Raw genomic sequence first — 26,195 nt, forward strand, 5'->3', positions numbered from 1 at the left:
TAATGGTAAATATCGTGTACTTAATTATGTACTAATCAATCTTGTCCAAAAATGTTTAGTAAATTTTATAATACATACGAATATTTTCGTATAATTCCATATAATAAATTATTTTGTATTATATTTTAAATGTAAGGTTTATATTCAATTTTGTATTATATTTTGTAATAGGTTTTGTGTAATTTAGTTTCTACTCAACAAAAACACAAAATAACAGTTATATAACTTGTTAGTTATAATTTCCCACTCATATAATATATTACTTGGAATAGTTATATTGTTGAGTGAGAAATTATAACTAACAGTTAATAACTGTTAAATAACTGTTACTTTATATTCAATGTTATTCTTCTTAAGACAATTATATATGTTATGTATCAAATGATCTTCATGTGGCGTCTCGTGGTCTAAACATGGTCCATATAATCAATAATTAAATGGTGTGTATATTGTATAATTTACTATATATATTTATTATTTTCATATTGTATAATTTACTATATATGAGAAATATATGTTTTACAAAAATATATAAAATTTACTATGCATCAGATATATATATATATATATATATATATATATATATATATATATATATATATATAGAGAGAGAGAGAGAGAGAGAGAGAGAGAGAGAGAGAGAGAGGAGACTACACAAAATTCATTTATATTAATTTATATTTAATATAAAGTTTATAAAATTTATATTTAATATACATAAGCGTCTTGCGTTACAATAGTCGTGTTATCGGCATTTCGTGCACATAGCGCGGAACAGAACCAAAAATTGTGCACATTATATGTTACTCTTTAAAAACATTCGTGGACTTTGATTTTATATTTTATGCTCACGTTTTTAATGTCCACAGAAGTCGTATCGCTTTCAGGAATCATCTAAAAGTGGGCCATCTAAAAGTGATACCTCTCAGTCTTCTTCTGCGTACAAAGGCTTTAACGATTAGTAGTGTCATTATTCTTTAATTATCTCCAAATTCATCAATCCTAATTTTGATCAGGACGAAATTTACCCATGGTAATACAGTTCAGTGTTTTGTGTAATTTGTCTTTTTACCCGAGAGATCGCGCGACGTGGAACAAACAAGTGGAGGTAAATAGGATGGACTGGAGAATCTGGGGGAATCCGGCAAGCAGTGCGTGATACGTTGTCGTTCTGGTTGGATCGTTCGTTGTTTTTTCAGGTTGAAACAGTGTACGGTGCGGTTATATACGGTGTTCATTGCGATTGATGTTTCGTCGATAACACGATCGCGAAAGAGTGCAGTTTGTCGAGTCGTAAATTTGCGTAAATGTACGAGAACCGTGTCTAAAAACAGTGACGTTACTTGTCTCGACCGACTATTGCGTGCTCGCCTCGCCTCGTCCCGTCCCTTCGCGCCTCACCTCGTCTCGTCTCGTCTCGTTTCGTTTCGTTTCGTCACGTCTCGTCTCGTCTCGTCTCGTCTCGTCTCGTCGTCTCGTTATTTTTCTTCCGTGTGGTCGATCCGCGAAAGTGCATGCTACCTTAGATTGACAGCGGATTCTGTGCGTCTCGCGATCGCGTAGAATGTTGGATCGCGACACGGCGATACATCTCGTCGCCGGAGGGTGAGTGTTATTTTCGATCAACTCGCGCGCGCGCGTGGCCCGGCTTCTCTGCGTCGCGGCCTTGACTTGCTTTAGGGTTGGCTTGATCTCTCCTTTCCCGACATGCTCAATTTACGTGATCCCGATCAGGTGCCTTAACATTTTTTCAAATCACATGTTTCTGTTCGAATGCGATTAAGATCAAATTTCAATATATACATGATAAGAATATCTATTGATCTTCTTTTTATCTATAAATGTTTCAATGTTTAATTATTTGATAATTAATCGATTTTTTTAACAAAAATAATTCGAAACTGATCATTTTTTATTACAATCGATTAAAAATAAAGGATTATGTGAGGTTAAAGAGTTTCAAATAGGATAAACAGATACTAAAATTCAAATTTGAATCGATTCTTACAAAAAAAAATACAAGTTTATTATAAAAAACGTAAGTTTTTTAAAGGAAATTTGAATTTGCACCGTTATCGAATTCTTTGCTTTTCATTATGTATTGTGTATGAAAAGAGTCTTACATGCAAACAGATGTGATTATAGAAATATATATATATATATATATATATATATATATATATATATATATATATATATATATATATATATATATATATATATATATATATATATATATATATATATATATATATATATATATATATATATATATACACACACACTTGTTATATTATGTAGATTAAAATTATTACAAGCTATCTTTCTCTCTATATCTTTGGAATACTTCAATTAAAACGCAACATATTTATATATCTATATATAAAATAAATATTAAAGTAATTATCTGGATAGTGTACAAATAAGAGAAATAAAAAAAACTGCTTTTTATAAACTCCCAGAAAATTGATCAACATAACTCATTATGATTTCGATAACAATTCGTTTAGTTTTGAGTGATACTTCAATAAGATAATTTAATAAAAATTGCAAAAATATTTAATATTGAATATTGAAAGCTTGCAACAAAAATATCTCGATGATATCTTTTTTTTATTCTATATCGAGATCTAAGTGTAATGCTAACGTCTTCATAAGATAAACATAAAAACGAGATAAATTGATGTTATCGCAAGGGCATATATTTTATAACGCATTACTGTGATAAAATCAACTCGTCTTTTTGCATTTATAACCTTATGAAAACGACGGTCTCTCAATTATTGCCTTTTTTTTTACATGTTGAAGATCACGATAAAATAATATTCCTATGAAGGTTTTAAAATTCTTTGATCTTTCTCGAACCACAATTAAAATTATTATTAGGTATGTATTATGACGATGACTTAAAAAAAATACGCACATGAATTATAGCCCGATATGTCCGCGATTCTTGTCAAATGATATGTACTAGTAACGTAGTATGCGATCGTATAACGAAATTATCAGACAATTATTTCTAGCTTGATAAAGGATCTCCTTTTTGCGTTCTAATGTAATCGATGCTCTGCAATATGTATTTGTCACTTATAAGAACAACTGTAATGCGCAAAACAAAAATGCAATCGGCAATTTTTTTAAAATGAACATTATTTCCACACATTGACATATTGACTAACACAGTTTTTTTGTTAAAGTTTTTATTTTTTTAACGGTTATAGTATCTACTAGTTTTTTTGCATCATATCTTTATCAATAGTATAAATTCATCTGTATAAATTTTCCATTTTTTGTACAATTATGATACTGCAATATACGATAAAAAATACACGATAAAATATACGATGAAAATGTATGCATGGAAGAAATCTGAAGCTGCATTGAACTGATAATCTTAATCGATTCTAATTTAATGAGTTAATTGTTGACTCTTAGTTTACAGTTCTTCCGCGATATAGTTAGATAAAGTTGGTCTTCGTCAAAATCGTCTAATCCCGATTATTAACAAAATCCCTTTCTATATAATACAGTATAATTGAATCAATTAAAATAAATTACAATTTGAGTTAATTAAAATAAATTACAATTAACGTTTATTCATGTTATTATATGAAATCTCGACTCACATATAGAAAAAGAATATAGCTTTAATATCAAAATAAACTTAAGGTGATTATTATTATATAACTCGTATGTTCGATTAAAATATAAGAAAAATTAATTTATCTTTATTTATGAGTGTGTGATCCATCTTAAAAATACTGTAAATTAGAATAAACAATCTTGATTAATTTTTTTCTAATTATTTTTATTCTTTTGAAAATCATATCAATAGCTATAACAGAGAAATAAACAGAATAATAATAATTAACAATTAATAAATTAAAAATACCTACATGCATAAGAATAATAAATAGTGAAATTTACACAAACATAAGTATATGTAAAATAAAATATATATAAAAATTAATTCTTTTTAGTATTATTTTAATTGATTAATATCAGATCTAAATTTTGATTTGCACATTTATATTAAATATATTATATTACATAGTTCGTATTATATACAGTGCACATATTTGTGTTCACGCTAATACATTTCGCAAATAGTATGTAATAGCAATATATTAAATAGCCGGCCTTAACAATGCCGAAATATAAGATTCATATTTACAAAATCACATATCCTACTTGTTCGGAAGGGAATTCGATGACGCAGTTATGTAAAACGTGTGTCAACCGCTATATATTTGCATTCGCTATCTGGATGCGCGCACATGTATACATATATACATACACATATACATGGACACATCACATTTTTGCACGATAATTCTCATGACTACATGGAAAATGTTCCAAAAAATTATCGAGCTAAATTTTCGATTAGACAATTCGAATAATCCGAAGAAATTTCTTGAAACATACATACGATAAAATTGAGTAAGATTACATCATGATGCGTAACTTTATATCATAGCAGAAAATAGGATTATATATAATATATAAAATTTTCTATGTCTAAGAAAATAATCATTGAAAATAAGCATTGAAAAATGTATTCTTTTAAAACATTTAAAAGGCCATTCTTATTATGATGCGAAAGATTATATTTATTGATGCAATTTTATCGAATTAATACACGTTTTTCAAAATCATTTGCTTAGACCTTAAAATCAAATTCATGTAACAATGAAAAAAAATCAATTAAACATTAATTTTTGATATAACTGAAAATACTAAAATTTAAATTGGAATTTTTATTAAAATTAATTTTAAGATTAGTAATAGACAAATCTTGTCGTGTGTTCATAATTTTTGAAATTTAATTAAAACTCAAATTGGATTTTTGATTTTTCGTAAAGAAATTAATGAATTTATGAAAATTATTTATATTTCAATATGAATATATATATATATATATATATATATATATACCTCTAGTTTATTAAAAGATTGTACTGTACATATTATTAGATCACCCTATATATTTATGGCGTATGTATCATGAGATATCGATTTTGCGATATCTGACATGTCCTTTCTTTTCATCCAAAAGTAGATCATTTGAAAGGTCAAATATGTAAATTGTATAAAGAGATTAACATTTCTCGTTTGATCGACGACGAAGAATTAAACAATTTTTTTATTATTTCATATGTTGGATATTTTGCTTCAAGACTTTATATATTTGAAAAATTTATAATGCTAATTATTTAAAATATAAATGTCAATAATCAATTATTACAAACTATTTTAAAATTCATAACATTTAGTATAAATCAATTAGTTAATAGTTACAGTTAAGGACAAAAAATCTAGGAAACTATTCTTTATTGATCAAATTAAATTGAATGTGGAATAACTTTCTTTATTTATCGTTGCATCATCGTTTAGTATTATAATTTTACATTTCTATAAAAAAAATAAATTATTACGAAATCGATCGAAGCAAAATTAATTAACGATTGTCAAATAAGCACGATTGTTAAATTAATGATTGTTAATAAGCTGAATATAAATTATTTTCATTATTTTCTTATTATATCCGAAATATAAACTGAAAATTTAAAACAATGTCACAAGAATAATTTCAATCACTAAACTTCTTATTGTTCTCATTTCTCTCAATTTGCAAATTTTCAATTAACTTTCTACGCCTAGTGGCGTTTATTATGCACTCAATAAGAATCAAACGCAAAAACGCACCTGCTTTTCAATGCGGAAAGATACACTGATGTCCACCAATGTACAACGTGTGAATTAACGTTAATTTACATACTACGTTCCTCTGGTGTTGATAAAAAGTACGACATGCAACAGCAATTTAAGGACAGATGAATTAGGCTAGTTAGGCACCCTCGAAGATCAAAAACATATTTTTTCCATTAAATTACGCTCGTAACACAACATGTACATACATATATCTTTTTCAAAGATTTTTAATTTGCGCGGATACAATTATTATGTTTTCTCTTATATTAACCTCAACGTGTGCTTTGAGAAATTTAGAAATAATGTTTGCTTAGTAGAAAATTACATGAAACGTTATTTCTTGTAACTTTTTATCTTTTATGTTAAGTATTTTTTTGTCTTAAAGTAAAATTTTATCAAAATTACAAAAATAAATGTTACGAGAGAATAAAATAAATTTTATCTATCTATTTATATTATTAAAGCTAATAAATTTTTTAAATGTTTAATTTCCTATAAATTTTTCAATGTACTTAGTTTTTGTTTATCTTAAATCTCCTTGTTAAATATCAACGCAACATTATATTAACACATTGCAACAAACAATGAATACCTGTTCACTAACATTGCTAATGTATATCGTATTTTGCGCTACGATAAAATGATTCTTGTAGATCTAATTGGAAAAATTGGTGAGGTTGTGTCAATTCTGCGCATGAATTTGCATTGAATAAATATTGATTCATCTTCTCTCTTTAGAATTGTCTTGAGATATTTCTCATATTTTTACCGTTATATCAATAATATTATATAATTTTTATCTCTCGCTACATTTTTTCTAGTAAGATAAAGACGAAATAATAAGACAAACTTATACAATTTATTTCTAACAAATTGTAACAAACATTTTATTTCCTCTATCTTTATTTTGATCGAATATGTTCTAAATATTCTTTTGATTGAATACATTCTAAATATTATAAATTATTACACTAATAGCATTTTGTTATAATTTTCACGATGATTTTCATCATGAAAATTGATTGCATAAACACTAACTTATAACGAACTTCTTTTTTTCATTCTTGGAAAGGTAATGATGACTTTTCTACACTAAAATATTATTTATTCTAGAGATTTTAACAAAGCTAACAAAAATAAACTTATGCGACATAATTTTATATATATGTATATAAGAAACACACATTTTTAAACAGAATGTTTATTATTTAAGTATATAAAAGTATCAAAGAATAAAATAATTAAACGTAAATTAAAAAACAGGAGGTTATCATAGTACATTAATAGAAGTAGATATGAGAATCTGAAATATTCTGATATCTGTTATTGTACTTCTGTTATTGTACTGATATGAAATTCTGTAGATATGAAAAATTGATTATCGTAATCGCAAATAGATAACATGGCACGCAATTCACGCAAGTTTCACATAAATTCTCCTTTCTAATTCCACATCTCGCATAGAGTGGCTGGCACGGCAGGAGCGATAGTGACTTGTCCGCTCGAAGTAGTAAAGACCCGATTGCAGTCGTCGTCTTCCGGTTTTCATCCGCCGCCAGTAAATAAAGAATTCACATCCGGTCATCCCACGTGCAAGGGCTCGCCGACGCCTGAACAACGTAGGAGGCTATGCACTGGATATCCCAGGTAAAAATAAATAAAATATATAAGTGTTATTATTGCACATATACATAATACAATTATAATGCGCGCGCGAACATTTTTGTAAAATTGTCACTAGATTCTTCATGTAAAAAAATGTCTAAAAAAAATCACAATTATATCGATCGAACCAAGAAATTTTACATAATGTGTTGATGTTGAATCACGCGCATGTATTAAAAGTTAAGTACTATGGAGAGAAAAATTAAATACTATGCAATTTGAGAGAAAAATCTGTGTATTCTAAAAATTTAGCCGTCCCTCTCTCTCTCTCTCTCTTTCTCTCTCTCTCTCTTTTATGTTCAGATATTCCAGCCACTTCGTGGCCCTTTCGCATTTTGGCGTTTCGACCTCGCCTCCGAATTCTTCCCGACACGCGCCAGGCATCTATCAATGCTTAAGATATATTATCAAGAATGAGGGAGCACGAGGATTATTCAAAGGTCTCGGTCCTAATCTCATCGGAGTGGCACCGTCCAGAGCTATCTATTTCTGTGCGTACTCCAAGAGCAAAGTTGCATTCAACGCGATCCTACCTCCCGACACACCGATTGTTCATGTTTTCGCCGCGTCCTGCGCTGGTAAGATTACGCAATTGTAATAATATTAAGCTGAATATATTCCGTTTATTGTATATTAAACTCCTCGTATTTATCTGAGATTGAATTTTATATCTACATGTATACGAACAATCGGCTTCAACGATCGATTCGCGCGCGCCTTTAACATAATATCGTTCTTGTTTTTCCCGCGAGTTCCTTTAGTAAGATAAGATAATACTCTTTACTATAATGCTTACTTGAATATATTAACGTTTTTTTTTTATTTTATTTTATTTTATTTTATTTTTTTTTTCTTTAGTACATTGGTTCGACTTGCATTTCGTATTTTTAAGTAAATTCGAATATGAATCAAATGGGAGCAAACAAAAATTAATGTGACAAATATATTATTTAACTTTAATCATTTTTTCATTGTTTTTTTTTAATCGTTTCTTTTTTTTACATTTTTTGCATTATTTTGCTTAATGTTAATATGATCAGATTTTTTTCTTTTTTTTTTTATGACATTTAAATTTCTTCTGCTATTCCTCGTTCTTCCATCCCATCTTCTTTCCTATTTTCTTATTTCCTTTCTTTTTTTCTATCACTTTTACTATTTTTTCCTCTGTTATGTTATCGGAGTTATTTCCTATTATTTCTACGATTATCTCTCTCTGTTATTCCCTATAAATACATGTATAATAAAAAATTAGAAATAGATGTATATACATATATATGTATGTATATGATGATTATAATTATGATCTATTCTGTCTTAATCTTCATGTATCATGCTTTAAAATTGTGTGAAATTTCAAAATTAATAATGCAAAATTACATATTTTACTTCTTGACGTTTTCAACGTTAATCACTCTTGCAAGATCTCTCTTGCAATAATATATTATCTATAGTTATATATAAATTTTTATTACACTAAAATATTATTTATACCAATTGAAATATCTTTATATTATTATCCTTTCATTATTTATTTGAAAAGTCTAATCTTTATACACTGATTCATATTTTTTGCCAATGTAAACATAGATCAATATATAAGCGAAAACTGATTTTAATCACTTGTATTCTATTTCTCTCTTTCGCTCTTTTTCTCTCTCTCTCTCTCTCTTTATCTTGACAATTTTAATTATTCATATATTTTATATTCTGATATAAATTATACACTGAAATAACTTATTGTTTGTTTCTTTTTTTCTATATATTTTACATACTTTTTTAAATGAACCTACAAAGTAAATTACATCATGTATCAATTAACAATTATTAATGATTTTATAACATAATATAGTAATATTATGCAAAGGAAAATATATTAAAAAATATATTAAATATATTCGAATATAACAATAATATATTAATCGATATGCGCCAATCGTTCAGCACGATTTGTTATTACATCATGATTAAAATGGTATTATATTCTCATGTTGCTTAATTTAAATCAGTTCGAGTTTTTCTTGCGAAATGTCACACATTGCATATGCATAACAGCTTAAACTTAAAATTATACTACGGCGCATATTATAAGTATCACTATTCTATATCCCTTGTGTAGCTATTTTCCATTGAACAACTACTATTTTCGTATTTTTAGCGGGAGATAAACTATTTTTTCAAACGATTAAGACGTAATAGCCGCAAGATAAGATGAATAATTATAACAATACTCAGAAACAAATATCAATAATCTTAGAGAAGTAAATAACTGTGTTATGAATCATTTTTTTACATTAAATTGTAATATATTTCATATTCTCTTTCTATCGTAGATTTTGAGAAATTTTATTACTCTTTTATTTTAAATGACAAATCGTGGATGGATAATGTAACTTTTAAAAAATTTGTAATTCACTTATCGACACACACACACAATTATTTTCTCAATTGAAAAAATGGCTGTGACAAAGTTTCTTGATTAAAATTTTCATTCAGCTCAGTTGAAAGAGTTAAAAACAAAATTTTACTATCCTGAAACTTTACGTAAAGTATAAGTAAAAAATCGAACCATTTGGAAAACGGTTTTTTTTTTTTTTTTTTAGAAAATTTAATCTGAAATTTACCAATCAATGAATATATCTTCAAAATATTTTTTGTTAAATTTAAAATATTGTACGATAAATTAAAGATCGAATAAGATAATTTTTTTTATTTAATCTCATCATACATTGCATGCATTGTAATAGCTATCTCATTATAGAAAATCACTTTTCTGATTTATATTTTTTTATATGAAGCGTGATGCGTTGACCTTGATGATGCAACAGAGAAAAAAATAGAAAGATGCAAATGTATTCATATGATAGTAGATCGCATGTTGTGCTGTCGTTTTATGTTACCCTTCAGCAAATCCAATCACTAAATTTATATATATAGCGGTAGATGTACAACTACTAACGTCCAATGAGGGAAACAATATTTTGCGTGTCATTCAGACATGCGTTTATCTTTAATGAATTTATGAAGTGCGGACGTTTTTCGTTTCTCTGACGCACAACTCGAACTCCCCTGATGTCGATAACCCTCGAAGACATAGATACCGTGGACACAATTATTCTATTCGATAATCATTGATTTCAATTCTTTTTGCTTATAATAAGGTATAATAATCGTAAATTTTTTTAACAAGTCATTAACAAAATAACTCGTTAACTTCTGTTGATAAGAATTTTTAAAAAACTTGCTAAAAATAAGACCGAATTTTTAAAATTCAATTAGTCTTATGCTATATATTTAAATATAAAGTTAATAAACATATATGTAACTTTATTAATATAAATAGCATTTGAAGATGATAGTATAAAATAAAGAGCTTGAAAACTAAGTGTTCCAAGAATCGAAACATTAATCGCGAAAAAATTTTAAATTTTCACAAGTTAATAATGAGAAGAAACTTTTTATATATCTTTCATGTAAATTGTGCAATGGCATTAGATGGACAAGTGTTTAAGAGATTATTTTAGAGAAGGAAGAATTATATTAATCTCTCGTGTAATAACGTATCATCATACATACAGATAAGTAAGCCAAAAATGTTCTAAATATATTTTTTGTTATCTCCATACAAGCTTTTACGTCATTCTTAGAGGCGGAAAACATGCATAGAACACATAATAAGGCATTCTTAAGATTAAAAGACTCAATTAACTATTATCTGAATAAATATGTGTAATCTAGTATTTAAATACAAAGGTTATTGTTATCTCATGTGTTTAGTATTCCGCTTGAGTAACGCCGAATTGTGCAGAGGACACAACTTGAATGAAAAGAACAAAAATTGGTCACGTGACGAATCAACTTAACAAATTCTATACCTACCTCCTTTATGTACCTTGTCGTATATCACTTACCTCGTTTTACTTTGAGATTCTCGTTCGAAATAGCCGCATTCCACGGAAACAACGAAAGGTACCGACTGTTGCATAATACGACAATACGCTTTACAATGCATATTTTATACATGCATACTTTATTATTTTTATTATCATATTAACATTCATTGACACTTTTTTTTATCGCGATTAAATATTTTGCGAAACGCATTTTCTTTTATTTATGCATGCAGAAATGCGCTTGTTTTGAGACACTCGGTATATTATGGCCAATAAGGCGATATAAGGAGTTATTCATGCGGAATATTGCACTTTGACCACAAGAATGACGATCCGCTCACTAGTAGATCTGTTCGCAGGGGAGCCATGCGGTCGGCGCGTGTGTCTCTTCTTCTCGCGATACGATTGTTTATCATTTGCATCGCTTTGACGTAAGTATAGACTACTCAAGAATTTTTTTTCAACCGCCGATTCTTCCATTCCTTGAGAGACTTAACTTTAATAAAAATTTGATTTTACGCTATTCTTTGTCACAATTCTTCGATTTTCGATATCAAACAATTATTTTTTATATAAAGGGAATTATCTAAAATTATAGATTATTATTAAAAAGCAATTATTAAAATTAAAGATTAATATTAAGACAAGATTATATTATTAAAATTACTATTAAAATAAGCAAATCAAAGTTTCTGTCATATAATAACTATTTAAAAAAAAACACATTTGAGAGAGAGAGAGGAAGAGAGATGTCTGACTCAAAATAATTAAAAATAACAATTTAATTTTTGATTGGAAGAGTACAACAAAGGACAGTTTTGAAAGTTTTGAAAGTTGTGAAATTTATGCCAGATGACATTTCAAGTAAAAAGATTGTTACATTAAATAATAAAAGTTTACCACTTCTTTTTTTCAGTGAGTTTTTTCAAGTCTCATTACGAGACTTCTATTTTTAATTCTATTTTTGCAACATGGTCTATATTAGTTTCCATAATTTTAAAAGACAGATCAAAATCAGCTTAATAGCAATTGATATCTTTCTTGATGTTGTTTATCATTGTATGAATCGCTTATTCGCTAATTTCACAAATTTGAGAAAGAAAAAGAAATTCCACTTTATTTTTAATAATGTACAAATGCCATTGTGCCGGCAACGTTGCAGTTGCAACTCCAATATTCTCAATCAAACGTTGATCAGTGATCAATTATAACAATTGTTTACATCCTAGAATCTAATCTATAGCGCAATTACTTCATTGACGGTTGAATGTCATTTGTATCATTCACATCTCGCATCTGCGCGAAACTATATATGGTTTGCTTTGGCTGTGAAAATAATGCTATATCATGTGTACGTGATATTTATAAAGATAAATACATTAGGCATTACATAAAAGCCATGCAAATATATATGCCTTCTGATTAATTTTGGATTGAGAGCTCGTAATAATCCCTTTCAGTGTTTGTCTTTGGTAACGACTCTCCCACAATCATTTTTATTTAACAGTTTCAAATAGCCTAAAAATAGATCAACTAAAAAAAATAAACTAGTCTTGCAGATAAAGAGCTATGAAAAAGAAAGACAATGCAGTTCATTAAAATGTATAACTTCAAAAACGTTATTTAATTATAAAAAATTTGATAAAACAATCTATTCTAGAAGATATTTGTTACGCGCGCGCCACATAATTATTGATTAAAAAGATACAGATATATTACATTGTAATTTCTATCCATATTTAATATTGAATATTGTTAATAATATTAAAAATCTTTATTTATATCTAATATATACAATATATGTATAATCAAATTGATTAATACAAAAAGATACTACGTGTCATTAAGCGAATAATGGAATTTTATTATTCTTTTAAATAGATATTTCTATTTTATATGTTAATATATAGCTTTTCGCATATATTACTTTTTCAGATAATTTAGTTAATTTATTTTTCTTAAATAAAACTTGACAAACGCATTTAGTCGAGAATATGAAGTGAAAATTTACGTCTCACATTTTTTCTTTTTTTATTTTTTCAACGATTCTTTTTTTTAAATTTAAAACGTTTTAATAAGTCTGTCAATAGAATGACGCACTTGTGCACGTTTGTGGAACGAAAAGCATATTTTGGGGCCAAGATGTTATTTGATTTCTCTCTCTGTTGAGTTTTATCATCATTCACGAATTCTCACATTCAGCGATTTGCAATCATCCCGATTATAATTCGTATGCATATTCATGATACCATTTGATACCATATGATACATCGGAAATCAGCGTAAACAAATGATATAGACTATCTCAAACAATGATGTTTGGCTCGCATTTAATTTCTTCGAAGCAAATTGTATGTAATAATACATTTTTTAAAAGGATTAGTAATAAATCAAAAAGATATATATAATATTTTTATTTATTTGAAGTTGTTGAAACAAAATCTTAGATATCAGAATTCAAGATTGCTATTAAAAAGGACAGCGTATGCGTTACTTTGACAGATTAAAAGTAGATTAAAAGTTATTTGATTTTTTTTTTAAGAAATTAATTGAAATGTGAAATAATTATTTTTATTCAAAGCTGTATCTCTTTAACTATATGTGTATGCTTTTGAGACTTATTTAAACGCGATTCGTATATAATTAAAATGACGAAATAACGCAATAATAAACACATCTTGCTCCGATTCCAAAATCGCTATCTTAATTATACGAGTCAAGTTTAAAAGATTCATAAAAGTAGATAAATAAATAATAATATATACTCTATAAAGTAAATAAATAATTAAAGATATATACTCTGAATAAAAAAAATGTGTTTAATTGTAATTATTAATTTCTTCTCCAAAAGATTTCTCATGTAATTCATTTTTAGTCCCTCCATAAAAATATGTCAATGATACTTCCCTTTTAATGTGTCAAATAAATATTCATTTGAATGTAGAATTAAAATAATATTAAAACATACACGTATGTATGTGCACATAAGAATTGAATATGTCTGTGCAAAAGAAAAAATTTAGTGTAAAAGAATGACATAATTTATAAGATTCATTATAACATACAATTTCATATATTTAAAGAGAGAATGAGAGTTTTGCACACATGAAATATCGATTTACTTAATGTTTGCCTAATTCAACCTTGAATTGTTTTTGGATGTAGGAAGTCACGCCCAGATGTATTCGACGATCTTCCTTCTTTCTCTTCCCTTCTTTTTTTCTTCTCCGTCTTTCCCTTTTCTCCCTTCCTCTTCTTCTCACCGTCTGTCGCGCCGCGCGCCGTTTCGTCGGCAAGCAAGAGAGAACCTCTCCGACAGTATATTGCTATTTTTAGCCATCCTCACCGAGTAATTCAATGCCCGTCCTTCCACGCGCTTTGCGGTTGTACAAACGTACAACATAACACTATCGTTGAAGAACCGTGTGTCGCGCCGGCCGCAACGGTGCAACCTGAATTGCATCAAGATCGATGATAATGCATGGTACATCAGTAATGCAGAACGACTCTCTCATGCGTGTTTTTTTTTGGCGCTTTGTTTTTATCAAATGATTCAATTACGATTGTAAATAGCACCGCTTGAAACCCCCGATGCGTCGCATTCAACACGATAACACAAGTTGTTGTTATGCATCTTTATCCTCTATTCTTATCCTAAAATTTCATAGATTTTCTTTACATTGACAAACCGATAATATCGTAAATTTCAAAAATTTCAACATGTAGATCCTAAATTCTTAAAATTCGTTTTTTGTTTATCAAATGAATGTGAATCATATTCTAATACATTTAATGCTTTTGAATATTTACAAAGTAACACGAACGTATTACTTTGTAAATATTCAAAAGCATTAAATGTATTAGAATATGATTCACATTCATTTGATAAACAAAAAACGAATTTTAAGAATTTAGGATCTACATGTTGAAATTTTTGAAATTTACGATATTACCGGTTTGTCAATATAAAGATATATATATATATATATATATATATATATATATATATATATATATATATATATTCAATTAGAATCTATTGTTCCTTTAAACATAATAGTAGTAGTTCGCAATTATAATACTAACAATTGTTTATGGCACATTTAAACTCGATGCACATATACTGATATACTGATCAATTTTGATATACTGATATCACGAAACATTTATTATATTGAAAAAATTAAAGTTTACATGAATAATGATCACATTTTTTTATCACAATTTTAAATAAGAAGTTTTTTTTCGATTAATTATTAAAGTAAAGACGCAAAATACACATTTAAAAAATTATAAAACATTTCTTTACATTATTTCTTTCGAGTACATCTTTATTGCGTCGTATAGCTTTTTGCTTTTTTTTGAAACACATAATATGCATTATCAAATATTATAGATTACATACATATATCTTATTTACATATTTAAGCGATATACGTAGCATAAAATTGTAACAGAATTTTATACTTGTGAAATAGTCGCATTTATTTTTAAATGCGCCAACAATAAGATTTTCCAAATTGAAAAACTTTTCTCCAACAATCATTATTAAACAATTTTCGCATCTTATGCGAAATCAATATCTCTGAATATTTTTACGAAATTACATAATCGAAATGATACTCTATCAATCTTCTTCTATGTTCTTCCAATTTTTATTCTTCTATTTAGGTTGATTTCTTTAACACATGGAATCTCGAGTTCCGCATCTAAAGTAACCTTTGATAACGTAAAGGAAGTAAATAGAACGTAAACAAGTTGTCATGTGCGGAATAAAGTGTGTGTTATACGATGTATAGTATTTTCGATTGCGTAACTCATATGAGTCTCGTGCATTATCCACATGTCTTCAGTGTATACGTTGTAGCACAAATAATACAATGTTTTGGCGATCTTTCGTAAAATCGGGTTAATAAAAACAACAAATCTTTTATACAATATGACTTTCAAGTATAAGCAACTAGAGTTTCTATGTGTATGAAAAGAAATTAAAATTATGCTTCTACAAATAGATCAAGAATACTATCATTTTGTATGGTATATAAGAATAATTAGCAAAAAATATATATATATATATATATATATACACACATACACACAAGAATTTGTAATGCTATTTAAATTTTATAAATACCGATCTTTATTTTGATTATTTTATCCTCTTGGTTATTTATATTATCAAAAGATTAAATTCTTTCTGATAAGAGTATTATTAAAGAACACACAAACTTTTTTATAATAAAAATATCGCACTGCACTCTTGCAAGATACTTTCTTTCGCATCATTATTAAATAAGAAACTTAAGAAAGAGAGAGAGAGGTAGAAATAATATAGGAAATAATATATTATAGAAAGACGTTCTTTAATCTGATACTTTAGCAGAGTTTAAATTTCTTTGTGTGAAAATTATCGAAACTAAAATCAGTTTAGAGAGAAAAGCGTATGACAATGTATATAAATTATATATAAATCTTTTTTATTACATAGTGTTATTGATATGTACAAAATTTAAGAAAAAAAAACTTTAGCCATGTAAATTTTTTTTTAAGCATTTGAGAATATTTTATCATTTTTTTTTTTTTCAATTCAGATATTCGGAAAGAATTACTTTCTTACAAACACAATGCTATAGTCGATTTTTTTAATATACATATAGGATACATCAAGAATGAATATTTTGCTTTTTATAGATATAAATTAATAAGATTTAATTTTTTAAGAAGTATCTATTGAGTAATAAATTATTATTCTTGAATTGATGATTTGTTGAGAAAATAAAGTATATCGATTCGTTCATGATAGATACGCAGAGCATCATGTAGATTCAATAAACAGTCATTTACTTTACAGGTTTCACTGCGTGTACATTAACAAATCCGATTTGGTTTGTAAAAACCAGACTACAGCTGGATCATCGATCGCAAAAAGTTACAGCAATAGAATGTATGCGGAGGATATATCAAAAATCGGTAAGATGATAGATTTCTCATTTCACACGCGATTAGGAATTTGAAAAATTTGATAAAACGTATTCGATAAATGTCGTTCCACATAATAATCCTTTCTAATATATCGCATATTTTTATATTCACATATTAATATTTAAATATCGTTAATTGCTCTCTATCATCGGAATATCTTGATGCTTAAAATAAGTTTTACTGCATAAATCAACGTAAAAAAAGTAAATCTCTTCTAAAATTTATAATAATACTTAAGAAATAATAAAATAAATTGCATATTGTAAAAATAGCTAATTAAATAAAACTAAAGAAGGGGAGGATGCACTCTAAAGAGTGAATGGAATGCAGTTATTGAAGTGATACTTAGAGATAAAGTGACATAATTTAAAAATAATTAAAATTTAATAACTAAAGTTAAATATTGTACATATATATATATATATATATATATATATATATATATATCGTCTTTTTAATAATTAACATTTTTACAAGAAGATTAAACCTACTATTATTGGTTTTTTTATTTACAGTTTTTTTTTAGATATCGCTTGAATTTTTCTAGAACCGACGGTTTTTTGTCTCTTTTTTTTACCCTAATTTTCTTTCTTTTATAAAGAAAATTGGCACAACTCTCAGCATCGTCTATCGATCGGATTCGCGAGATCATCGTCGGACCACTTGACGAAATAATTGTACGCGGTAACAAATTAAAACAAATTTAAAACGATATAGAGGAGTGCACGAAATTAACGACGATGTTGCAAGGGCGTCATTAGATAGATATTTAACAAATGCTAGTTGCGGCCAAGATTATTTTCTCAGTTGCGACGATGTAGATACATATATATATATATATATATATATATATATATATATATATATATATATACATATATATATATATTTTTAACATTGATGTTTGTTGGAGCGAAATAGATTTATCGGATATAGAATTGATGTAATTCCTCATATAATATGTCAGATGTTGAAAATTCCAAAAGATCGGAAGAAATTTGACAATTCAAAATTTGTGAGATATACTTACGAATAAGCGCATTAGTTTACTTAACGATGATATTATAATCTTCTTACAATTATAAATTTCCTAAATTATCTAATTTGTTTTATTAGATTGTTTTTGTAAGATTTTGACATTTTTTTATTTCATATTTAATGCGAGATATATATATATATGCAAAATATGCATTAAATATTTAATTAACAGAAAATAACTTTCTACATAAGAAGATTATTATATTATAAAATTATATTTTACTAATTATTATATTTAATCCTTAGAGAACGAGATTAAGTTACACGGAAATAATTTCTTTAACATAATATAACATAACATAAATTAAATATATTTATTATTATTTTTATTTCTCATAAAAAAAGATGAAATAATGAGAAATTTTATATCGATATAAAATATTCCAATATATGAACAAATTGTTTGCTTGCCATAAGTATCGTTCTGTGGACGTGTGTTAAATCGAGATTGTTTACTTGGAAAGAGTGGACTGCACAGTATACATACACGTACTGAAATTGCATTCGGCATCTCGGAATTGAGCCAGTTTTAAAACTGACGCCTTGCTCTACGAATAGTACATCTGTGTAAAAATATCTTAAAAAATATGTCAAGTAACACTCGTGCAGTCAATAGATCTCCTCTCCCCTAGTCTACCTTCCCTATTTTATCTTATCGTCTTCATACATTATCTTCGCACTGACTTTACGTATAATTAATGTGGAAGTACTAATCGAAGCAAAAGTAAAAAAAATGTATTATAAGAAATTAAAAATTAACATTTGAAAATATCCATTTAATTTAAATTATAATGATACATACAATAAATAATTTGCACATTTCACAATTTTTTATTCTAAATTGTGAATTGATAAGACGGTAATTAATTTATTTTGCTTATATTATTATAGTTTATTGTGTGGTTATCGATAAATTTCTATATCATCACTAAAATATTTTATTCGCTCATGATATTCAATATCGACATCGATCTGTTATCAACGAAATATGAGTAGCATCTTAAATAATTTTAGCTTTCTTATCACAGATATGAATACTCGATTTAATGCTATCCTTAATTGAGGACGCAGATATCACGTATTCTCATTTTTTAAGAGAGCATCCAAGTCTAAATGTCCAAGCTTAAATATATTGCTAATAAGATGTATATCCTTTTTTTATCGTATTGCTATTACTTTATTATTCGGAGATACGTGTAAGATCGTGAACCTTTCATAATGATTTTTCGATAATTAATTTAATTAATTTTCCCTTAATAACATGGTAACACGCTTACATCGTAATGCGTAGTTATCTTTGTGTGAGTGTTTTATTTACATAATATATACTTGTGAATTATTAATACGACGATATGATGAATTAATTATATATTAAGTGAATTATATGATATATGTATATAAATTATTTTTAAAAAATCTGAACTTTTTAACAAAATTTCTTATAATTTAATTATATATTAGTAAACTAATTTCTTTTTTTATTTGTTTCAATATCATAAAATTAGAACAAACAGATGATTTCAGAATTATTAATTAAAATTATTAATTTATTACTGTTATTACACAAATTTGAAAATGCAGAAAATATTTATTTGATTCATATAACAAAATTATTAATTTACTGTTATTGTACAAATTTGCGAATCTAGGAGATATATTTATTTGATTCATAACAAATGTCGCATAATACTAATGCAATTTCGAAGTAAGTTAGATTTATAATACGAAAAGCTATATATATGAGATGTGTGTATGTATGTATGTATGTTTCGACTATATATATATATATGTATATATTTCTTAGGGTATTCTGGGATTTTATAAAGGTATCGTGGCATCCTACATAGGCATAAGTGAGACTGTGATACACTTTGTGATATACGAAGCGGTGAAAACATGGCTAGCCACGCACAGATCACGAGCTTCCCAAGCAGATGACAGGAAGACGTTCCGCGATTTCATTGAATTTATGGCGGCTGGATCGTTTTCGAAAACGATAGCGTCAACAGTTGCCTATCCTCACGGTAAAATTATTATCCGTAACTACGCTATAAATCCACATGAATCCGCATTAATTAAATTTGTTTTCAATTTTTCGTGTGTATTTACTAGTTACTTAGTTACTTGCTTATCTAATATGTTGATATTACTATTCAAACAGCTCATTTAATTTCTAACAATATTTAACAATTTTTTATAATTTGTATAAATGAAGAGTGTTATATCCATTGATTATTTGAAATTATAAATGGCATAAATATTGAAAGAAGTGATCTTTGTGCATTTATCTAGACTATTATCACATTTTAGAATTGGTAACAAATGATATTTTAATTTTCATTGCATTGAGTTTTCCTGTATTTAATAATGCAGATAAGTTATAAAGCATAACTGCATAATATCTTAATTTTATTGAAGAGTAGTACATACTTTTCTTTTTCTATCATTGTCTTGCAGAGAAGCTACTCTGAGTTGGTCTAAAAATAACACGAGCTATTCGCTACTCGCACTCATGCCAGGCACTCAATATGCAATTTATGCTTTGAATATTATTTACGAATGTTTGTGACATTTCAATATTTTGTTTGCAAAAATAACTACTCATCTATCATGCTGCATTCGAGTTAAAATTATTTTGCAAATCAGCATGCATTATCATACACAGATTACATACGTTTTCCTGCAAAACATTGGTGCATTAAATAAAAAGGAAGCACTTCTATTCAGAAATGATTGTGCCATTATATTAACGAGTTATTATTTGTTCATCGTTATGATCGTTACGATTACAAAAAGAAATCAATCTTATCATTTCATCATGTTTTGATTGCACTTTAATTGTATTATTTGTACTTATTCAGATAGCAATAAAACCATATTACTGTCATTATACAGAAAACTCTTGTATAAGAATCTTTCACCGTTATATACAACTATATATATATATATATATATATATATATATATATATATATATATATATATATATATATATATATATATATATATATATATATATAATAATTATTAAAATTCTAATCTGAAAAATTAAGAGAAACATTCGAGAGAGAAATTACTCTGATCAAAAGATTTTAACTTAAATCAGTGATTATAATACAATTAATTAATATATAATAATTTTAACTAATTTTTCACAAATTATAAATCTTCTCATCGATAATTTCTCAAATCAAATTTTTGATAATCATTTTTACGAATTAGATGTAGGTACAATCAAAAAGATATTGATATAATTTCTTATCGTTTTCAGAAGTAGCAAGAACCCGATTACGAGAAGAAGGTACGAAATATCGCGCGTTCTGGCAAACTCTGAGCACTGTATGGGCAGAGGAGGGCACAAAAGGTCTCTACCGTGGCCTCGGTACCCAGTTGATCCGGCAGATTCCAAACACTGCCATCATAATGGCAACGTACGAAGCGGTGGTATATGTGTTGACACGACACTTCCGACCCGTTACGGTAACGACGTCCAGTACCAATGCGGCATCGGAATTTTATAGCGAGGCTAAGACGAAAAGGCAATTGGCCTAGGACCTGCTTACGGCCCCCGAGTAAAGGGCCATCCACCATCAATCGTTTTCCTCTTCTGCGGCAGACGAATATCGCGCGTTCTCGGGGTACCATCCTAATATCTAATCTTACATCTAGATGCAACAAGAGAGCAGCTCGACGTTGGAAACATGCTCGATGTCATAATCGTTGCTCCTGGGGTACTCAAAAAGGTACCAGCGCATTGATTGCACTGTGCTTTAAAAGTATAGCAAAAAGTAGTCCTTCCTCCTTTCAGGTAGCATGTACGTACCGGAGATGGACCCGGTGTATCTTGCAGGAAAAGAAAGAGAGAGGTGAAATTAGGAAAAGCGGATGTTGTTTAATAATGTCGCATAGACATTAGGAAGCTGAGACTTCGCTTCTCGCGAAATCGTGGATACATATGAATGCGGAATAAAGGCTTGTATTGTATTATCAGATTTATTCGACAGGTTATTTTTTGCTCTAAAAGCCGAAAAACTCCAGAAATCTGAAATCAGAATGTGTGATGCTATAATAGTCATTGTAAATTTTAGGTCTCTCTGACGGGTTTTGCTTTCGGTGCTATTCTCCATTTTATGATTTGCAGTTTTTTTCTCTCTTCATCTTGTATGCTATCTCTTTTTTACATCTTTTATTTATAAGAACAAAATTAAAGATGAAAAAAAGACGCAAGATTGCAGATTTGCTATGTAAAATACTTGTTATTATATAATGCTTGATAGGCAACATATATAATAGCAATTTTTGATTTTGTGAATTATACTAGATGTTTTCATCAAGTCGTTTCAAAAATGCGATCATTATATTTTCATTAAAAATCAATTATCTTACCTGATTCTGGTCGTGCAAATAATATAAATCCACTCGTTAAAAGCTTCGGCCCACTTCCATTCTAAAGCTTTAGTAAGACTCATATTGCGTATTATAACCTTGTGATAAATATTTCGATATTGAATTCTGTAATTAGAATTTATTGGTTATTTTTTGTTCTATTGGTTTTACTCAATTTTCAAGCAATGTTATATTAGATAATGATTCTTGAACAGTAATATTGTAAATTAACAATTATTTTACTTATATATTATTGTATCTCTTTAATGCCCGATTTCACCAACCGCGTTTAACTTTAATCTTAGTTCAACTCACTCTTTGTCTCTTTCTAAAGGAAGAGTTAGAAGAAGAAAACGAGTGAGTTATAAACTAAGATTAAAGTTAAACGCGATTGGTGAAATCGGGCATAAGAGATATTACCAAGAACAATACATTTTAAAATTATTCTCGAAATATATGATCTATATATTTAATATTATATGATCATTAATAAAATTAGATTATTAAATTTAAAAATTGAATGAAAATTGTATTTATAATGAATATTTCAAATGCTATGAATGTTATATTATAACGATCTATGATTATAATTTCTCCAAATCATATTTACTATATCAACATTTATTATATGAAATTATCTACGGGATAGCTTTTAAAAATTCTTGGAGTGGCTGTATTGTATTTTATAAACATTCGCGTATGAAGGAACTTTTTGTGTCTCTAAATTTTATGTTTTGCTGCAGAAATTTGAAAAGATTGATAAAGTGGTTTTCAATAATGCTTTTAACAGCTTCGCAATTATTCATAACAGAAATATGTAATTGCATAAAAGGATTATTTTGAAAGAATATACGTATACATGCATACAGAGAAAAGAACTTAAATAATTATGTTTTAGATTCTTTCGAAATAAAATAACTTTGTAAACTTTTTTAAACATCCTCATAAATTATACTTAATACAATATCTCATTTTATTATATAGCGACAATTCTGTTGGGTATTCTTATATATTCTTTATATCACAATTTTACATATTTTCTCATGTATTTCTTCAATGACCCGATTTTATCAGATTATCTTGCAATTTTCCTCACTGATATCTTGTTAGTGCTATACGATAAGACGCAATTATTCTTTAATGAAGCAATGTATATTTGGTCAAATTTGCACTTAGAAAAAAAAAACAACAATGTAAAATGTTAGTTAATGTTAGAATATCCATCTCTGTTCTGACAGTTTCTACATTATTTATGTAGAAAGATATCGCGCGTCGTTATGTACATATCGAACATATAGATCATAGATGTACATTTACGAGCGTTCATATATATTAAATTAGTTAGTCATATATAACATCGTATATTGTATAATATTTAACAAAAGAGCTAAAAAATTATAACAAGAATAGATATTTAGCGTCCATCTCTTACAGATCTGTTATCAGACACATGAGACAGTTTTTACACTTTTTGTCACTAATCATTTTTCGAACTATTCCGAAACATATATGTGGTTAGTTTTAAAATAAACTACTACTAAAAAACCAGATTTATTAATATTAAGGAGATTATTGGAAATGTAGAAAAAAAGCGTCAATTATTCTATTTTATTTGGAGCGAACACTGTAAACACTGTAAGAATCGTTTCAAAAGATAACTTTTCTCGACTCATCCATTCATTCATTTTCATTTTTATATAATTTTTTGTTTTGTTCTGCTTTTTTCTTTTTTTTTCTTTTTCTCTTTTTCGTTAAAGCATAATGAAAGATTACAATTTTAATCTCTGAAAAAATGTTTAAACAATTTATAATAATACACTTAATATTACAATATATAATATCATTACATTTTTATAAATGTGTGCCATTTCATTACATTTTTCTCAATTATCAATATTGTCTCTGCACAATGGTTAATTTTTTGATGTTAAAATACAAAGTTAATATCTTATATCAACATTTTAGAGTTAAACTCTACATATGTTTTGCGCACACAATTGCATAACGTTAAAAAACTTTTATTATACATTATTTTCTGAACCTATATACTTGCACCCAATCAGTTGACACTTGGTTTGTATTATTGATTTTGACCAAAAAGTTTGAAAGAAAATTGTCATGTATATCATAATATTGGTAAATTTAAATATATGTGTCTATTTCATCATTTTAATTAGAAAAATCTTTATACGTAAAGATAAAAAGCTGTGATTTTATTTTATGCGTTATCCGTGAAGCTTGGCGTTTAATAATTAAATAACATGACAAATTATGCAATATTTATATAGAGTTTATATGCTTTCTATAAGTCGCAATTTTAGAGATAGCAAAGAAAAAGTAACAATTTTAGGAATAAAATATACTTGATTTTTGCTTATCTTAGTTCGAGGCAAGTTTTAATAAAATTATATGGTAACAATCTAATATTATATTAATTATATTAATGAAATTAATATCGAGAATTAAAAAGTTTGTGACAAATGAGTTGTTTCATTCAATTCATTGTTCATTCAATTCAGAGATTAATTTTAATTTGCTCAGTGTATAAAAAGATATGCGACTTCTAGAACATTTTATGTGATTGATATATTAACTGTTAATACCATATTGAGAGATTTCATTATGATACTGTTGTCAATTGTAAATGCGCAAAGAATACAGATACTAAGTGCCAGGCTGTTGTTAGTCGTGCATAGTCATTATATAAGAATATCATCCATCTCTTAAAAGGATTATAAAAAAAATAGAAGAGTCTGATGTCAAGTTGTGAAGTGTGTACAGATAAATAGAGAATCGTTTTGGAATTGAACAATGAATTTTTCTAACTAAGTTGTGTGTGTGTGGAGACAAGAAACGACAAAATGTAAAGAGAATGAGAAAACGAGAAGTAGAAAATGAGAGAAAGTTTCGTGTATTCACGAGAAGCGAGCGTTTCGTTAAAGACTGATGTTGTACAATTATTTAGCATAGAATGAGAAAATTTATTGTATATATAAAAAAAAATATATATATATATAGGGTCCTCTATAACTGGGGGGTAAAACATCTCTTTGAAAAGAATTAAAAGTAATTTAAGTTTCTGAAAATTATATGTAAAGATATTAAACTCATATCTTTATTTTTTCAATTGAATTTTTATTTTCCATTTGTATTCTGGTGGATTATTGAAATAAAATCAATGATCCACCAGATAATACAAAAGATAATTCAAATTCATCCAAGTTTAATAAAGAGAGAAAGAATCGTTAATTTTTCATTCTGCAAAATCAATTTTCTTACTAGTAACTAAACCTCGCATGAAAACATTACATTTCACTTTACAATTTCAATTTGTTTTTCATGTAGAATCATTACCCCTGCTCGATTGTAACAACAATTGCAAGGTATAGGAATATTATGATACTTGTAAGATATCGTTGTAATGTATGGATAAGTAAAATTTATGTGTATATATAAATATCTCAATAAAGGTAAAACATAATGTTTTGTGTTGTCAACCCACCATAATGTATCAAATGA

The 26,195-nt window shown here is 27.4% G+C and overlaps 1 protein-coding gene across 3 annotated transcripts; it reads left to right on the forward strand.

Annotated features, from left to right (window-relative positions):
• The first annotated feature begins 1,148 nt into the window (after positions 1 to 1,148).
• Positions 1,149 to 26,157, forward strand: Rim2 (replication in mitochondria 2). Of its 3 annotated transcripts, none has more exons than XR_014439033.1 (7): positions 1,149 to 1,605; positions 7,180 to 7,362; positions 7,684 to 7,958; positions 17,122 to 17,240; positions 20,095 to 20,314; positions 21,562 to 22,033; positions 22,083 to 26,157. XR_014439033.1 is itself a non-coding variant. In XM_083100243.1 (6 exons), the coding sequence occupies exons 1-6, from the start codon at positions 1,565 to 1,567 to the stop codon at positions 21,840 to 21,842; spliced, it is 1,119 nt and encodes a 372-aa protein (XP_082956369.1). In that variant the 5' UTR covers positions 1,149 to 1,564; the 3' UTR covers positions 21,843 to 26,157. The 3 variants fall into 3 exon arrangements, 1 of the variants encoding a protein (XP_082956369.1); XR_014439032.1 differs by having other exon boundaries at positions 22,099 to 26,157; XM_083100243.1 differs by having other exon boundaries at positions 21,562 to 26,157.
• The last annotated feature ends 38 nt before the right edge of the window (positions 26,158 to 26,195 follow it).

The sequence above is a fragment of the Camponotus vicinus genome, unplaced genomic scaffold, assembly GCF_025532165.1.
Source record: "Camponotus vicinus isolate PSW18456_S1 unplaced genomic scaffold, iyCamVici1.0 SCAF_5, whole genome shotgun sequence".
NCBI classification, from domain to species: domain Eukaryota; kingdom Metazoa; phylum Arthropoda; class Insecta; order Hymenoptera; family Formicidae; genus Camponotus; species Camponotus vicinus.

What these genes read in the sequence shown, in the direction of transcription:
- Rim2 (XM_083100243.1), top strand. Translation starts at nt 1,565, where the DNA reads ATGTTGGATCGCGACACGGCGATACATCTCGTCGCCGGAGG. An exon ending in CTATGCACTGGATATCCCAG is followed by an intron (nt 7,363 to 7,683) that starts GTAAAAATAAAT and finishes TTTTATGTTCAG; the next exon opens with ATATTCCAGCCACTTCGTGG. An exon ending in TTTCGCCGCGTCCTGCGCTG is followed by an intron (nt 7,959 to 17,121) that starts GTAAGATTACGC and finishes TTTACTTTACAG; the next exon opens with GTTTCACTGCGTGTACATTA.